This window comes from Buceros rhinoceros, unplaced genomic scaffold (genome assembly GCF_000710305.1).
Source record: "Buceros rhinoceros silvestris isolate BGI_N320 unplaced genomic scaffold, ASM71030v1 scaffold13752, whole genome shotgun sequence".
Classification (NCBI taxonomy): domain Eukaryota; kingdom Metazoa; phylum Chordata; class Aves; order Bucerotiformes; family Bucerotidae; genus Buceros; species Buceros rhinoceros.
In genome coordinates, this window is record NW_010400202.1 from 46,240 (window position 1) to 64,774 (window position 18,535).

General features: G+C 50.3%; 1 protein-coding gene across 1 annotated transcript in view; it reads right to left on the bottom strand.

Annotated features, from left to right (window-relative positions):
* LGR6 (leucine-rich repeat containing G protein-coupled receptor 6) overlaps nt 1-18,535 on the bottom strand; it is a gene marked incomplete at its 5' end in the record, with an annotated part of 88,922 nt that overhangs the window by 31,463 nt on the left and 38,924 nt on the right. Inside the window, 2 exons of the mRNA XM_010131767.1 lie at nt 5,374-5,445; nt 13,841-14,056. Of these exons, the coding sequence (XP_010130069.1) occupies nt 5,374-5,445; nt 13,841-14,056 (288 nt within the window). The remainder of the gene's footprint in view (nt 1-5,373; nt 5,446-13,840; nt 14,057-18,535) is intronic.

Below are 18,535 nucleotides of genomic sequence, written 5' to 3' on the forward strand. Positions count from 1 at the left end.
GGCAGGGGGAGAAGGCAGCTTGAAGAAGCCTGGTCTACAGCAGAGTGTTTCTGAACCGGGGGAAGAAATCTGGGAACCTCTACCTACCCCCCAAGGTGGTGACAGCAGCGTGCTGCTGCTGGAAGGAGGGGGCGTGGTGGGGACAGAGAGCTTCTGTGTGTCAGCACATCCCTGGTGGAAACATGCCCACAGTTGCCTCTACTGCCATTGCTGCTGCCTGCAGTGTCTGTTCAACCTTCTCCCAGGCAATCAACTCACTCTCAAACACTTCTGGAGGCAGAGGCTTCTGTCCTCTGGCATGGGCGTCTGCCCTGTGAAAGGGTCTGTGTCCCAGGGGACGGTTTGAGCAAAATGAAGCCCAGGAGCCAGAGGAGTTGGGGACCCTTGACAGATCCATCAGCATGTCTGGAGACCCAGGAGTTGGAGGTTTGGGGAGACTCAGTGCTGTCTGTCGCTGCAAGACCAGTGGCTCCAGGGAGGGGGGAACCAGGCTGGAGAGCTGACAGGGTGAAGGAGGGGTGGTGTGAGGATTTGGTGGGCAAAGGGACAACCGGAAGAATCTTGCGAACGAGGGGAGCCTTACAGTGGAGCCATAGCCCGCGGAAAAGTGCAGTGCCTCCAGAACTACCTTTATACCTGAACTGCCTTTGCTTTCTAGTTTTTTTCTTTATAATCTCACAAAATCTCATGTCTGCTGGGGGTCATGCCCAGCCAAAGCTCAAACCCAACTGGTTCAAAGTCTGAGCTGCATCAGGGGGAACACACTTCTGGCAGTCCAGGCTTCTGCTCTTGGGAGAGAAGGCACAGCAAACTGGGACCAGCTGGCCCAAGGAGTCCGCAGGAGGGAAGGCTCTGGTCCCCACACTCCCAGACAGTGCTTCCTGCATTTCCCGGTTCAGTTTTACAGGTCGCTTTCTCTGTTTGGATGTCACCTCCATTTACACGACAATCAGAGCAGGCAACGAACTTCTGTTCTTGACCAGACACAGGGTTCCATGCAATCAGGGCTCTGAGCTGTGGTCCCTCTTCCAAAAATCCATCCTTTCCCCATCCCCTGAAGCTGGGTACCCAGGCCTCTGCCAAAGTCCCCTCATTCCTCTGGCAGGGCAAGGTGGGACGGTAGAGCCAGGCTGCCTCTGAGGAGCTGTCTGGAGACCTGTGCTGACACAAACAGGGCTGTAGCATCAGGGTGACGAGGAAGGGACTGAGCAGCTCAGCACAGCGAACAGGACATCCTCGCAGGAGTGAAAATCATCAGCTGCTTTGGGAATTGGACAGACTGGGATTGGCATCAGGAGACAGCACAAAAGGTTTCAGATTCAACACGCTGATGGAGACAAATGCCACTTGATCAGCAAGGCAGTGCTTGGCAGACAGTTTTCCAGGAGAACAGCAAAGACTATCTGGTCCTGAAAGGGTTAAACAACCCTTGTATGAGCTGTGGTGGAGATCTTTCCCGTTTCCTTCTTCCAGCCTTCATTGCCCAAGGTGCACTTTGTATTAAATCACTTTTTTTTTCTTCCATAGAAAATCCAACTCTCTGGAGGAGTTGGTAGGTTCCAGTTCTGCTCTTCATTTACAGACTCGACTAATTACCCAGATAATAGGGCAGCGTGCTGCAAAAGCCTGTGGTCAGGGCATTTCCTGTGAGGCAGGGTTAGGCAGATAAAACGCCTGGAGCCAGAGGGTTTTGGATTCAGCCCTTCTGGGAGATGTTTTTAATTTATTAGTGCTATTTTTTAAAAATAAATTAAAAGGTTTTTAAATTAATGAAGATCTGCTCTTTCCAAGTGATTTATCTCCTTTGTCTGATGAGCGGAGGAGCTGGCAGGGATGCAGATGGGAAGGGAGAAGTCAGAGAGATCGGAAGCAGCGGGTTCATCTCAGGCAGAGGGGAAGGGCAAGAGCTGCGGGGCCTCTCTGAACTGCTGCCCCACCACGTCCGTATCCGAGATGAGCCGGAGATGCCCGAACTTTTGGGGCAGATCATTGCTGTTTTGGCTGTAGCCTGGCAGCCTTCATCACTTTGGGCTGGTCCTGGGGAGCAGCTGTTCGTTTCCCATCCCTGCCTCTGCCCCAGGAGCCACCTTAGCCCTGCTGTGGGGTGGGGAGACAGGCCACTGCCGAGACACGTTCTTGCTCTCCATCAATGCCAGGGTCTGGTCTGGCTGCATGTGCCAGGGCTGGGAGGAGCCCTGGCCCTTGTTTTTGGTTCAGCCCATGCTCCATGTATGTAGGGCACCTGGCCGTGTCCGTGGACAGGGTCACTGGGAGGACCATAGCTCTTACTTTTGCATTTCTCCCTTTGCCTCACCAGCCCAAAATTGAGCCCTGAGCAACTGAACAACCAGATCTTGCCCTGATGGAGAAAATGTTCTGGGGCTGCTTTCTCCAGCTGCTTGCTGGTGTTTGACCAGCGGAGAGCTGGCAGGTGTCGTACATCTGCCTGCCCCTCATCAGCACGGAAAACACAGAGCTGCTCTTGCTCTCTACCTGTGCAGGGTAGCTGCAGGTCAACGCAGGGGAAACATGAAGTCATCCATCTGGCTTCACTTTACCTCTTCCTAGAATCGCTGCCCTCCTAAAATATCAGGGCCGAGCCCTCTCCAAGAACAGAGATGCTGCGCTGGGATCTGGTTTTGTGGAGGTGTTAGGACCTGGTTTAGATGTCCGGTGTGGTCATGCATAGCTCACTGCTGAGCCCTGCGTGGAGCAGTGGGTGCTGCTTCTCTTAAAGTTTTGGCTGCATTTGATAAAAATAGAAGTTTCCCTGTCTAGCAGAATGTGAGGAGAAACATTTCCCTTAGGGCAACAGAGGTTTCGGCACCTAAAGCTTCCTAGGCTTTTCTGAAAAGCCCGAAACAATTTTTTTGTTCTCAGCTTCTTCAGTTCTTTAACTATTGTGCCTGGCTTGTAATCAGCATCTGGCCACAAATACTCATTTTAGGAACCCTGGAGAAATTTCTGTCTTTGCCAGCTCTTACCATCCTGCTGCCTTCCAGGAGGTAACGCCCACGGGGTAACTGAGAGCACGGTTTGGCCTCCACAAGCCAAGAAAATGTGCTAAGTGCTGTCAACAGAATGTAATCATAATTTGAGTTAAAGGGTATGTGCGGAGACTGAAATAGTCTCCACATGCACAGGAGTGGAGAGGTGGGAGGTAGGTGCAGATCTAGCAGCTCGGCTGGGCGGTTGCAGCCAAACGCTCAGCTGATTTTTGCCACAAAGCTCGGCCAGCGTTGGTCAGCAGGGCAGATGAGTGCTGGAGATGAACATGAGGGGATGGCTCCACTTGGACAATGTGTTCCTCAAAGATCAGAGACTTGAAATACTTGCTGGCCTGGTGGTGAGAATTAGATGCTCAGCTCACTCTCTCTTAAGGACACTCCTTCAGTGTGATGAGATGTGGAGGAGAGTCTGGAACTCTCACCCACAGCATTGTCTGTGCAGCTTCAGGAAGCTCGTGGAGGATGGGGGCTGTGGTCACATGTGATGCTCACATGCCCAAGTCCAGCCCATCAGAGCCTGGACACAGGAGGTAGTCAGGGAGAGTGCGGCTCCAAGGGAACCAACTCAAAGGTCAAATGCTCCCAGGGCTGCCTGGTCAGCATGGACAGGACTTCCACTGCTGCAGCTCTGCAGAGAGCCACGTCCCCACAGTCCTGTCTCGTCCAGGCCAGTCCCCTGCAGGGACTGAGAGCAAGAGAGCCACTGAGCTCCCCTGAATGATGGGCAGCATCTCAGGTGGCAGACAGAAGGCAAACAAAGTGCTCGAGCAGGAGCAGAGGGGAAGAGAAGGAAAGTGAGCTTTCAGCACCAACGTCTGTGGAAACCAAATTCAATCCCAGGGCAATGGAAACCCTTTAGACTTTCCCACAGGAAGGAAGGGGCCAACTTCTCTGCAGCTCCATCCTGCTTGGGATGGGCAGCTGGGTGGCTTTAACCACTTTGGCTGTAGAATAAGGTTGCCCTGATGCAGGCTGTGATTTTGCTGCATGGTGTGCCTGGGTTAGAGCCCAAACAGGCTCTTCTTCTATCAGCAAGTCCTCCACTCCCTCCTGCAACTTGCCTGCCTTTGTGCTGCCTGGATGTCATGGCTCTGCCCTCACAAATCTCCCTGTGCCCACCAGAAGTGACTGGGGGGAAAGCCAGGCTGGCACAGTGATGAGGGAGACCCAGGGGTCATCAGAGACCATCCAGCAGCCTCATTCCCCGCACCCTGCCCCAGCACAGCTCAACCTCTCCCCAGCCGAGCCCTGCTGGGTGGCCCTGGGATGTGCCAGACTGGAAGTAAGAGACAATGCACGTCATGGTACGGCCCCCAACGAGTGTGTCGGGGGACCAAGGCTTGCCTGTTGCCTTATCATTGCTGGCACCATGCTGGGCACAGAGGGGACTTGTCTTCTCGAATGGCACTTGAACACTGGGAAGCATCACCTTTTTGCCATGACCCAGACCCTGACACCCTAGTTCTCCTTGGCAAGGAGTGAGGGCCTGACTCTGACCCCAGGGCCTTCACGGGGGGACATGTTTCTGCACCACTGCAGGCAACGGGCACTTCTTCCGGTCTCTCAGAGCCTTGATTTATTTGCTTGCTTGTTGGTGTTTCCTCCTAGGCCAACACATGGTACATGAGACTTGGGCAACTCATATTGCTGTCAAAGGAGTGGTGTGTGCAAGACAAGGCCCTCGTTCATGTGTCTCTCGCTTCAGGGTGACCTGGCTGCTGCTAAGGAAGGAGAGTTTATTCCTGCTTCCCATCTTCCCCTGAGGTCTCCTGACAGAGTGACTACTCAGACATGCCAAGAACATGGTACAAATGAAGTCAGCTGGCTATGGGTGATGCCAGGTCACATGAGACCACCTCAAAGAGAGATATTCCACAGAGCCTCGAGGATTTTACCAGCCTTGAAGTCAATCCAGCCCCTTGTTTTGGTTGAGTGAGGTGTTTAGGAGGCTGTGGGGCCACGTGCATGTGCTGAGAAGATGAGGACACTGAGCAGGGAAGGACACTCCCCGAGCAGGACATGCATGCAAATGCTCTGGATTGCACCGGGACTAGATTTGCGACCAGGGCCTTAGCCGCCCCCTGCCAGCCCCTCTACCCACACAGGCAGACCCCTCTGCAGCAGCACAGCCAGACCACCGTGCACAGCTGCAGGAGAAAGTCCGGTCTGCCACCACCCCAGGAAGCACACCATGCCCTGGGCATCTGCTTGCTGGGCTGGTGCCCAGAGCCAGCCCTACTGCTGCCCTCAGAGCGTGGTGATGAGTGAACGTGCAGTGGGGCTGACCCAGCCCTTTCCCGTGGGCTGTGCTGGAGGGGACGAACACACGAGTTCTTTAGGACAGAGGAGAAAACGGGTGACTCACAGGGTTTCCAGGCTGTGCAGCCCTTCAAAGCCTTTGGCTCCCAGGCTTTGGATCCGGTTGTTGTGCAGGTGCCTGTGGACAAAACAGAGATGTCAGTGGAGGTGCAAGCTGACATCTTCCTGCTAGTCTGAGCCTTGGCCCAGGGACACCCTGCAAGCTGGTCACAGCCCAGGCTGGGGTGATGAAGGGTGTTAAAAGGTCCTCTCTCTTGCCACAGGCAAGGTGCAACAGAGTGCTTACAGAGCTTACAGAGTGCTACAGAGCTCCCATTTCTGCCAGGAACTCCAGGCTGGTGTAGGAGCTTCCCTAAGACCTCCACTTGCACAGTGACTTTGGATGAACGTGCTTAAGCAAGAAGCTTCAAGAAACACCTTAGATCGGGCCCAACCCTGCAAAGTGCCATGGGGTTTCAACAGCTATTCATGGCACCAGGTGCTGCCTAAGGACACAGTCATATTTGGACTCCTCAGAGCCTCAGCAGCAGCAAGAAGGCTTTGAGTTCAAAGTCATCGTGTTAGTCACAGTTTATTATCTTTACTTGCAAAAGACCCGAAAATGCTGCCAGTTACTGGATTAGCTCCAGTTTGATTGCGATGAAAGTTGTCTTCTGTTCAAGGCTTCAGAGTGCCTGGCTGAAATGCAGGGGCCATGTGACAGGCTGGTGCACATTCTCTATGCCAAGGCATCACTTTTTCCTTTGTGCCCCTTCATCCTGGTGAACATGCCGTGAACATCTAGTGCTGAAGGGCCCAGGACCTCCCAGCCTTAATGCTATGTGTCGGGGGTCCCTTGGCTTCCCCTTGGAAGCTCCCTAGGTGATGAGTTCCCTGAAGTCCCTTCTGCTGGGTTCTCTGTGCCTCCATGAAGGGCACCTTACTCCCATGTCTCAGTTTTTTGGCAAACCCAAGACATTAATTCTTCCCCTCCGATTGTCAGAGACTCTTTGTGTGTGTGTGTGTTTGTGCACACATCAGAGTGTTTTTGCTGTCTGGCTTCTTTTACAGCTGGTGGGAGCCACGTGGCTCATTGTGCATCTCCCTCTGAAATCTCACTCAAGGGCACCTTATAAGTCCATGTAAAGAGACCTTGGAGCACCCCGAGGAAAGTCTGCTGAAAAACACGGGAAGAAAGCTCTGCTGCTCTGCCTGCACTTCTACCAGCCCGCGCTGAGGCACATTCATGATGTCCACACTTGCACTGGGAGATGGTCTGTGCAGAGAAGAGTCCTCCGAGGAGGTGGAGGATACCTGTCAGGGTAGGTTTCCTCATCAGTTCATTTTACAGTCCGGGTTCTCCTTTGAGACAGAGTGCCATGGGGTTAATCTGCTGCCACAGCACTTGCTTTTGTGGTCTTTCTCTCCCTCGCCCACACTCAGGGATGCACCAGCCTTTGTCCAACACTGCTGCCTCCTTCCAAGAGCCTGGGGGAGCCTCCACATTGGCAGGTGGATCAATGACTTTTTCGTTATTTGCTGCTTGATCTCAATCTGTCTTGGCTTGACAAATCTCTCACTCCACCTGGATTCAAGTGTGAGCTGTTTGGCTGAGCGCAGGCAGCTACCACTGCCAAATATTCCAGGGTAAAACAGGAGGGAGCTGGGAGTGGAAGAGCAGCCAGGCTCTAGGGCAGTTTGGTAGGGGCTTGCAAAACGGAAACCAGCCCAAGACGGATGTTTGTTGTTGGGATGAGAACATACAAACATTTCAGAGGAAGGGGAAGGGAGGGGAAAGATGTGTGTTAAAGTATGTTTGCTCTTTTGAGCAAACGGGAAAAAAAAGGGAGCTGCCTGCAAGAAAACTCGGTTTGATTGTGTCTCTTAGGGGAGAAAAGATCAAAATCGGAATTTTATGGGAGATATTTCTCTTCAGCACAAGGAAAGTTCGGGTCCAGGTGTTTTCCTCTATCAAATGTTATGCGATAGCTTCAGATCATGTGCCCTTTCTTCACTTGGCACTTCCAGTGCCAACAGTTTTGGGTCCCTTTGAGCACTGGATACTGCATTTGGCAATAGAGCTGCTCTGTGACAGGAGCCCCTTGCCCTGTACCTCTGTCTCCTGTGAGGGGATGACGTGGGGAGGAAGGAGATGCTGGATACTGGAGAAGATGTGGTGAGCTCCTTGGAGAGGTGTTTGGGTAGTACCACAGGACACCTTGTCTGAGCTTGGACATGCTGAGCAGCTGACTCCTACCCCTCAGGTCAGGCGAGGAGATGGAACAGAAAAGCAGTCACCTGCTGTGTTTATAGTTGGCTCCAAAGTGCTTTGTTTGGAGGCAGAGTAATGAAAATCATCAGAAGGATGTTCTTTGTTGGTGAGAAAATTACGAGAAACCAAAAAAAGAGAGTTATTAAAAAATCTGCTGTCCAAGCTGAGCTCTAGAGCTGGTACCCAACCACATGGCAATAATAGACACAAGAGAGCTGGAAAGGTAAACACCTGACAAGACGTGCCTTTCTTCTCTCCTGCCTCTTGTTTTCTCCCCGGGTAAACAAATTTTAACAAGTGGAATTGCAACATTTCCAGTGTTTGTCAGTTCGAGCTCAGCCCACACGACGTTATATTCTGCCCTGTAAATTACAGCTGGTTTGACAGCAGCTCAAGATACTTTGTCCCAGCCTATAAAAAACCCTCTCGGGATGAGAAGTCTTTAAGCCCTCGCTACTGGAGCTCGTGGCCACCACTGTCCTCAGTGGGATCAGCAAGCTTTGAGATCTGTGTAGCCCTTTTCGGGTCAGCGCCATGAGGCGAGACTGGTCCGGGGCAATCATCCACGACAGTAGCTTTGCCCAGGAAGGAGCAGGACAGGCATTGCTTTTTTGGGGGCTGGCATGGACTTTGTACAGTTATGCAGCTCCGTTAGCAAACGGGTCTCTTTGCAGAAGCTACCCTCATGGCAGGACGTCAATTTGCTCCACGTGCTCCTGCGGCAGCACAAGTGCTCCCACGTGCCATGAGACAGGCCAGCTCCTCTGCTGTGTCAGGAGAACCTGCGCCATGCCCTGCTGAAAGGCAGGGGAAATTACAGTGGCTGCAGAGTTCCAGATGACCACAATCCCCCAGACAGGCTATGGAGAGAGGCTTCGTCTTGGCTGGTGTCTCAGCTGGTGAGACTTTAGAAGCACACCAGAAAAAAAAGCAATCCTACAAGGTTCATTTATGCCCCACAAAAAAAAGAAAAAAAAAAAAGGCACAACAGTTTCTAGAAGGAAGATTTTCTGACCTTTCTTACCACTGGGCATAAGTGAGATTTTCCAGCTCATCCCTGCGTGCAGCACTCCCAGTAGAAGTTGTTTCACTTTTACCTCACTCCCTTTCCCATATATTTTTCCCATAGATTAAAAGAGCCTGGAGAACTGAAGTGAGAGACAGTCCAACACAGGCATTAGCACTGGGAGCTCCTGGTCTGGAGAGGGCACCTCCAAGGGGACAGGACACCTCCAAGGGGACAGGGCACCTCCCTCATTTGCCTTACAGCCAGGGGAGAGCAGGTTGAGCTGAGGTGCTGAATACTGGTTTAGTGAAGGTGCTTGTCTGGATGAACAGGAGAGTGGAGACATGGGAGAACAAGAGAGTAAGGAAAGGGAAATTATATTCCACCGGCATCGCTCACCGGAGAAACTGGCTCTGGAAGGCTCATTTCTGGTACCCTCATTGTTAACTGGACGTTGGTAATTCGGCATGGGTGCAGAGAAGAGCAATGAAAATGATCCAAGGGCTGGAAAAATGAGGCTGGAGACTCAGAGAGCTCAATCTGTTTATCTTATCAATGTTAAGAACAAGGGGAGGAGTGCAGGGTAGGGTACAAGATCCTTGCTGGTTCAAAAACGGGTACTGGAATGGCCCTGTGATTTAGTGGAGAGAAGAATAACGAGAACAAATGTCTGAAGTCAAAGCCAAAGAACGTTCGAATGGGAAATACGAGCCTTTGTTGTTGTTCTTAATACTAAGGGTGATTAACCACTGGGACAAACTACAAAGAGAAGTGGTGGATTCCCCATCGCTTTCATTTCTAATGACTTCATTTCTTCTCAAAAAAGACAAATGAGAACATTTTCCATCAGTTATTTGTGTTAGATGATTTGACATGATGTGGGTTGTCCCATTGGATCAGCCATTGCCACAATGAATTTCTAGCTCTATTACAGCAAATTTGTCCTTTTCTCAGTCTGGCCATGGATAAGTAGAGAGACATAAATCACACATGGTGCGAATTCCCAGGTATTATTTCCAGCAGTAAAGGACCAGCCCGAGACTTGTCTCGTGAAGAACGAAGCTTGATCAGGAGTGACATAGTCAGGGGTGCGCTGGAGCGCTGGAGAGAGAAACTCACTTTTTCCGAGACATAGCGCTCGGTCCTCGGAGACAAAAGGCACTTCTGCACATTAAAAGGCACATGAATGGGACCCAGATGTTGCAGGCGATATTGTTCTTAGTACTAATGAACTGCACATGCCTGGCACTCCCTGCCAGCACCAAGCTTCCCAAGAACTTCGCAAAGATGCACTTGTTAACTCCCTTGTACAGGTGAAGGTAGAGATGGACAGGTCCATCCTGACACTGCTCTAACAGACCGGTGGTTGTCATGCTGAGGAGCTCTGAGTCCCACAGATGTCAGCTGGAGCTACTGGTGCTCAGGTCCCCTGGACAGCAAGGGTGAGATGTTTGATGTTTGCTCCCAGGCAGGGAGGGCTGGGCACCAGTGGGCCCATTGGAAAATTTTGGCCAGAGGAACACCAGAACAAGGACCAAGATGGGAATGGGAACTCAGGAGTCTTGGAAACTAGTTTTCCCCTGTAGTCACTAAACCATCCTGTTACAAAGAGAGCTGAGTTGTGTCCTGAGATGCCAAAGGCTGTAAGAAAGAAAAATTCTAATAAACACCCTTCATTTACTGTCTTCAGATCTCAGCACGTTCAGCTGGAAGGTCTTGCTGGGTGACCTAGGAGGGGAGCCCTTGCAGGGGAACAGCTTGTCCTCGACAACAAAACACCAGCTGTATGGTTGTGTGAATGCTGTAGAGGCAGGGCAAAGCCAGTCTTGTATGAGCATACGCAGTAACAGGCTTCGGTGTTTAGTAGCTGCCAGAAAAGCAAATCAAGTGGTGGGGATGATGAGAAAAGAGAAAATGGGCTCTGGAGCGGCACTGCGTATAAACTGGGATTAATTTTTGCCTTTGCTAGAGTGAGGGGCCCTGGTCTCTCCATCTTGAAGGTGTGGAGGAACAAACAAGTGTGATGTCAAGCCAAACAGCTGCCTGGACGGGACTGGACGAGCCGTGCTGAGGGAAGCATGATGGCAGCCTAACAAACACCAAGACGGCACATGGAGGTGGAGACGGAGCACAAGAATTGGAGGGCATTAAGCAAACTAACTGGTAGTGGATGAAAACAACATTCCCGGAGTCCTTGTTTTTGAAAGTTGTGTGCAGGTAGACAAGGGTCAGGGCTGGGTAAGAGGAGAGGAGCATTATGGGGCCAGGGTACCTCACTGGCTCCAGGCTCACTGCCTGTGAGGCAGCACCCGCTGGGTCCTCGTGACAGCGGGATGTTCAGCATCGCAGGGATGTTCGAGTCAGTGGAGTTTCCAGGAGCAAAGGCTCTCTGTGGACCCAAACAGAGATGGACCTGGGTCTCGACCTCATTTGCTCTAACTTAAGGGACTCCCTGTCATGTGATGGAAGTAAAACCACCTGAAGACTTTGTCTAGCCAGGTCCATCGTTACAGGGCTGCAGAGCAAACCCCCGCACTGCCTGGCCTGCTTAGGAGAGGGCACTCCAGCTCTGTGCCTCGTGGATGTCCTACCATCTCTGCTGAGAGTGCTCACAGCTCCTTTGGTGATGCCAGGAAAGAAGGGAACTGCAGCCCATGGCAGAGATGTGGCAGCAGGAACAGACCTGCAGTGTGGGGGGAATTCCTGGCTACGGGTCCCAGATTCATCCACGTCAAATTTTACTGCAGGACTAGTGGACCCCTCTGGGGACTGGGGCTGAAAGGGGTGTGGAGGTTCCTGGTTTGAGAGTTGACTTTATGCTGCATGCAGCTGACAGAGGACACAAGGAACACTGACGAGAACGGCTGCCATGCACTTTACCAGCCTGTCAGCACAGCAGCATGGGGGCTTCAGATGCTCACTTCTAAATGAAAAATCATTTATGCCCAAGAAAGAATATGCTTCTTCTAAAAAAACCCTTTGCTTTGTACAAATCATTGGCTGAAAAATATTCAGGATATTTCTGCTTGCAGATGCCAAGACACATCCTGTCCTGAAAAGAGCAAACTTGGAGGTAATGTCTTTGGTATTCTATTCCCATAAGCCACCCTGATCAAACCATCCATCTCCCTTCTGCCACCGGCAGCAGATGACAACATCACAGCACATGAAGCCCTTGTCACCATAGCTGGGGAAAGGACGGTGCTGATTACTGAGACTCACAGGTTTCATGACAAGTGATTTACGGGAGGCTCTGCCTGCTGAGCAGCCTGCAGCCCTGGTTAGAAACCTGCAGCAGCAGCAGCGGGTGGGAATTAGATCAGGGGAGTCCTCAAGAGAGATGTGGTTGATTAGCAGAGACTGGACCCCTTGATTTAGTCCAGATCGATGCTCGTACGCTCTGACATCAGTGCTTTGTGTCAGTGCAGGATGATCATCCACGTCTCTCCCAAAGGCCCAAGGTGCATGGAGGAGGAAAATAGCGTCTGTGCACCTGGGAGGATCATGCCCTGAGCCGTGGTCAGTGGTGTCCATGAGCGTTCATCAGGCTGCGTAAGAGACGTTCCCCCACTCTCCTCCATAGCTGCCCTTGGCTCTCCTCCCCAGGGGCTAGAAGTTGCCCAGTGTTTATGCGAGCAGGCAGCTCTTCTCCATCTACGTGCAAATTCCGACACTTGCAGAGGAATGTGCCTACCTGCAGCCTGGTAGGGAAAATCTCCTCTCATGCTTTCCTGCCTGGCTTGGCTGGCTTTTGGGAGCATTTCCTTCTCAGCTCGTGGTGAGCCCAAAGTGGGGACACATCCCTGGTAGGGGTGCAGGAGGAACAGTGGGTGACTTTCTGCTGGGTCTGTGCTGACAAGGGTATGCGTGGAAGCTCAGCAGAGATTTATGGGGCCGGTTCTGCCAAACAATTGTGGTCCCACAAAAATTTAGCATCATGTCCCACAGTGCCTGGCAGAGTCGCACATGTGTTCTCTTCCAATTGCCTGTGGTGGGACAATGTTCTCTCCCTTGTGACCTAATGGTCAATGACTTTTATTTCTTGAGCTTGCCCATTTAATTATGGAGTTGCTTCTCACCCAAAGTATGGGATGAGCCGGAATGAAAGCAGCATGCCTTTGAGACTGAAAAAAACCCCGAATGTCAGCTCACCCGCCGAGCCGGCTATTAAAGCTGAATGAAGTGGTTGCGTTAGGATGGTCATGGGATGCCTTGTAGAATGAGGTCTGTTGTGGGTGAAAACTACTTATTTGACATTTCTCAAGTTGCTTTTTGCATTTTTCCTAAATAAGCCTTTATGCTTTGTCTAAACAGCTGAAGCTGATGCTTAATAAAGCTCGGGACTGTGCTTTGTCCAAGCACTTGCTATGCGAGATGGCTTCAGTAAACACTTTAAACTTTGCAAGCGAAATAATTGCTAAACCTCCACTAAGGTGCCACGTGCTGAGGTCACTTAATGCCCTGGTATCGATACGTCTAACCGGACTAAAAGGTACCGTTTCCTGTAGATACAGGAGCTCTAAAGGAGTTGGTGACCACACCTGAACTTGCTAATCAGCACCGAAAAAATAATGACGGGCTAATTTGTACCTGTAAACTGCCTTTTCAAAGCTGGACGATACACAAGCCCCTGCTGATCGGAAGGATGCATCCCCTGATCTGCATGTGTAACAGTCACCCAAATGAGCACGCACAGGCAAGGACAAGGTGTTGAGGTTAGTTAGGCCTTTTGTTCAAAATCATGTTTGGCCAAAAAGTTTTCTCAGTGTGTTTTCCAAGAAAAAAAAAAAATTGCTTTTTGACCTGACTGCAAGTTGTTACAATTTTTTTTTCATGTTGATAGAAATTCTTGTAGTTTTAACACAGGGATTGGAAGGGGAAACAGAAATGAGAAGCTTTTTGTGGTTTGAATCTTCAGGGGGAAAAAAAATCTGGTCTTTGTTTCCAGAAACTGATTTTTTTAAAAATGCAGAACATTGTTGGCGTGATATTGGGGAGCTTTTTGCCTCTTCAGTGGAAAATGGGGAAAATATGAAAAAAATCAGTAAGAGGCAATTTTAGCATTTCATGTGGAACACTGACGATTCCTTGACCCTCGTGATCAAAAACCTTTGCCTGCAGCAAAAAGCTGCTCCTGGGGAGCGACCACCAGGTCTCCCCATGGGAAAAGGACCCTGTTCGCCAGGCACGGTCAGCACCTTGTCCCAGCCGGAGGGTGCCGCAGCTGGAAGGGAGGAACAAGCGGAGAAGGCTTACAGCACCACGAGGCTGCTGAGGTTCTGGAAGGCGTAATCGGGGATGTGCCAGATCTGGTTGAGAGCCAGGGTCATGGCTTGCAGCGCTGGCAGGTGGTTCAGAGCTTGGACAGGGATCTCCGTCAGAGCATTATCGTCCAGCCACAGGTGACGCAAGGAGAGCAGCCCCTCAAAGCTCTTCTCAGGCACCACAGAGATAAGGTTTGCATCCAGGCGTCTGAGTGGGAAAGAAACAGGGTGGGGATAAGTGAGAGATGGATCTCGCATTGCTTCATGTGCCCACAGTGTTATGCAAAGGGAGTTTTGATGCCAGGGCGGGATGGATTGATGGCCAAGGAGATTGGATTAGGCTGTAAACAGTAATTAGCATAAGGAGGTCTTGGTGCAAGGCTCCTGCCTGGTCTCAAAGACCTGACCACTGACAAGGATGATCCCTTCTTGATGGCCATTTAGTGCTGCCAACTGATGGCAGCTTCCTAACAAGGTGGTTGGGCTAAGTCCTTCTGCATGGACCCACCAGGCAGTCACTGGCCACCTGCGGTTTGCAGTCACCCCCTTAAAAACAAGTGTCAAAGCTGCATTCCCCGGGGCCGGGCTTGCCGTGGATCTGCCTGAGCCAGTCTGCGGAGGCACAGCCCCATTTGGGGTACCCTGCAGCCCGCTCAGCCCCAGTGCTGTGGGATGCGCAGGACAGCCAAACCGTGTGGCCAAAGTCCCACCCCACAAGAAAAGGATTTGTCTGGAAATGCAAAATATGTGGCAACCCTGCTTGGGGTCCTGCGTTTGATCTGAACAGCCAGAGCGACCTGCAAAAGCTCGGAGAACGAGTCAGACCATATGTCATGGGGCAGGAATTAAGCCTGTGCGCTTCGTATCACACATGTTCAGGCCTTTCTTTCCCCTTGATTTGCCAATTGCCTTTTTTTTTTTTTCTTTTAAATCATCATGGAAACCTTAAGTCAGTTGAATTTGAGGTTTAGTTTGGTGAGAAACTTTAATTTATAAGAATTGTTTTTGTTCCAAAATAGAATGAGAAGCCAAAATCTATTAAGCTTATTATGAAAAAGGAGTTAAAAAAAACCAGGTTTGGGAATCATCTCCCTTAAAGATCTCTTATTTCAATGGAGAACAGGATACAGTGTGTAATCTGTAGATTTTAAAATCAGAGTATACGAGGAAAACACTGCAAATTTGGATGAAATACCAGGAACCAATTATACCAAGGAGAAAATGAATCCTGATTTCCATCCGTGGCCAACAGAACTTATTTACTTTTTCCAAGCTATCTAAAAGGAAGATCTCTGAGTTCAAATTGCAAAGAGAAAGCACTTTGTTTCTTATCAAAGCACGAGAGAAGGAAGTTAACAGAACCATCATGGCCCAGCCCTCAAACCAACTATCCACCATAAGGGCATGCGGTAGAGGAATTGGTATTTTTGACTACAGAAAGTAATATCTTTTATGAAAGCTGGACACTGGAGCAGACCCCCAGACACTGTTCGCTGTCTGGCACCAGACCCTTGTCCAAAGGCACAGACAACATTTCCTAGTCCACGAAGCACCTCCCAGTGCTCTGCAATAAACTTCTGTCTGCGGGAGGAGACCAAATGCCCCATCGTGTGCTCGGAGCGGGGAAGAGGCCAGGGGCAAACTGTGGTCTCTGCAGGGGGGTAGGGGTGGTATTTCCTGGGGGGAGTTCTCAGACCATCCTAGGAAGGGATAGACCTTTTCCTGTGCCACAGAGAGAAGCATTTCCTGCACTGGCTGGTCTGACCTGGGAAGACAAAGGTCCAGGTTTGGACCTGGTTGAGAAGTGCACTCAAACCTTCCTGAGATCCCTCCCAGACAACTCTCCTGGAGATGCAGTGTATGAGACTTTGTACAGCATCACCTCAAACTGAAGTGGTACCCCAAGGTGGATTAAATAACCCTTTCATTACTCCCATTTTGCCACACTAATGTATTTCTCCAAACCACAATCCACTCGCACTGGTGCAGAGCAGCACTTTGTGCTGTGCAGCTCTTCAGCTGAGAGACACTCCGCAGCTCCATCGATTCCCCTGTGGGAGACAAAAACACAGAGCACCCAAAGCTCAGCTCCGTTGCCGCAGGACTTGCACCTTTGCTCAGAGGGCTGGCACAAGACAGAGCATATTTTCCTCTTGAAAAGGAAATGGCCACTCGCTTCGGGCATGCTGCAAATTCTGCCTCAGTTTGCTTCCTGTCACCAAGACTACAAACAAATGAGAGCATGGCATCATTCATCTTCCCGAGAAGGCAAATCCAAAGAACAAGGAGCAGGAAAGCAAACCCTGCAGCAGCTCAGGGTAAGATGAAAGGCTTTATTTGAAAATTTTCATCAAAATGTTTTTGGACAAACAAGAACTTTTTGACCAAAATTAAAACTAGTGTGGGAAATGTTAATCTTTGCTTAATTTTTCCATCCCTTCTTCAGCATAAGAATTCTGTTAGTTTTTGGCATCATTTTAAAAAAAACCAAACTGCTTACTTTTCTCAGAGACATTCTTTCATCCAAATCCCTATATGTTTACTGAAAATTGTTTCAAGGAATGCTCTGTTTCAAGTTTAATTAATTAAAGAACAGACAATGAGAATATCCGCTGAGAATAGCGATCATTTTTCAAAACCAAACTGAGCTTTCAGAAATGGAAACGCTAAAACAGAGCCAGGGGCTGGTACACCAGGCTGCACTGTCCAAGACATGGATGGTTCGCGGCAGGGAAACCAGGAGGACCCCGTAGCTGTCTTGCTGTGTGTCCCACTTAGGTCATGAACTTCTGGAAGAAGCCGCAGATGTGAACCATGAGGGAACTTGACTTTAGTGTCATGGTGCCCAAGGTGTTGGGGAAACCATTAACATTGATGGATTTGCTCTGTGGGTATTTAGCATATGCTCTGGAAAGGCACTTTTTTACATCTATGGTCTATAGGTATGAGACAAGTGCCAGTGAGGTCCTTGGTGGATTTTTCTGAGGTACCTGGACATCCCCCTGTCTTTGAGGATCCCCATGGTTAGTACAGGGGCAATAACTGAGATTCACCTAAGGAGTTCATCAACGCTCCTGGATGGCCACTGCCCTTGGTCATGCTGCAGCTCCAAGCCAGGCTCTGCTCCATGTCTCCACGCCCTGCGGTCTGTGAGATGTGTCCTCTACAAGATTCAAATGAACCCCAAATCTTCTGTCTTCTCACCTCTGCAAGGGCTGCCTGGTAGCAACATGGTGTGTTGTGATGAGTGTGGACACTGCCCATGAGACACTCTCTGGAGAGCCGTGTGCTTGGGGAGTGGTGGTGAGTTCCAGCCATGTCATCGCTGCCTTAATCTGCTTGAGAGTGTGAAAATCAGACCCCAGCTGGATTCCTCAGAGGGAGGAAAGGGAGAATTTCTCCTGGCTGCAACGAGCTTGATGAGGGCCTGACCCAGCCTCAGGAACTGCAGCCTCCTTGGACCACAGCATGGCAAGCTGGACCTATGTGGAGCTATTGAAGCTGAAATTAGGAGCAAGGCAGTGTCCAGGTGAAGGCATTTCACACGCAGCGTGACAGGCAGGATTCCTTACGTGCCTTCGCAGAATCGACCAGGGAACAGGGAACATGGACTAAGTGATGGCTGTGTTCCTGCTGCCCAAAGGTCTGCGGGTTGTTTAATTGCTCCTCAGGGAGTTCTGGCTCTTTCTGGAATAGAGGTGCATTCTTTCTAATAAAAGCCATGCATGTGGGGATCGCTAATTGCTATGGCTTTCAGACAACTCTCCACTCTCCTCTGGAAGGAGAGAAGCTGAAGTTCTTGGCACAGAGTTGTTAGTAATTATATCAATTATACTAAACAAAAACCAACCCAACAGTTCTCTTCTTTCTTCAGTGTGTGACTCTGGCTCTGCAAGTGTTTTGTGTTATGATTTATACCTAAGATAATTGGGCCGATTAGCAGGTAAATGGGACAGCACAGGCTGGGGCTGGCTCCTCACCTTCCACAGAGATTTTTTAATCTTTATTTTACCAAATCACTCTGTTGGTTTTCCTTGCAAGCATTAACCCGTTTGTTGCCTACAGAGGAAGACGCCTCTTTCTGCTGGATGGCTTAGATGTGGGGCTTCATCTCACACCTGCTGTCAAGCAGCGCTGTGGGTCTGGAGAGTGGATGACGTGCAGTAGTCTTCAGATGTCTGCATGGACAAGATTTCCAAGTGACTTCACAGGATCAAGCGCAAAACATTGTCCTGTCTGTGGCAGGTAGAAGGATCTGATTTTAAGTGGGACACTTAAGAATGGCATATAAGAATCTCCAGGTGCTTGGAAGTCTCAGCTTCTGTCTTTAGACCTGCATCTACTGCTGATAGTTGTGGGACATTTAGATAACTTCAACATGATGCTTCGTCAAAAGTCCTAAAAGTGCCTGGAATTACCTCAGATTTTACTCCCATCTTCTGTTTTAGGGACTCCCAAAATGGGGAGAGAGGGAGCTGCCTGGCAAGAACATCAAAAGTCCCTTGGCTTTCGGTTTGAGGCATTGCCTATGTCATCTTTGTTCCCCAAGCAGATGTTCACATCTGCGCTGAGCCATGGTGAGATGAGCAGCTCAGCCCCAAAGGTAAGTATGTCTGAGCCCCACCAGCTGGTGCCTTCGCTGCTGCTGTAGCCAGTGGCAGGCCTGGGGGGCCCAAGGGACCCTTTT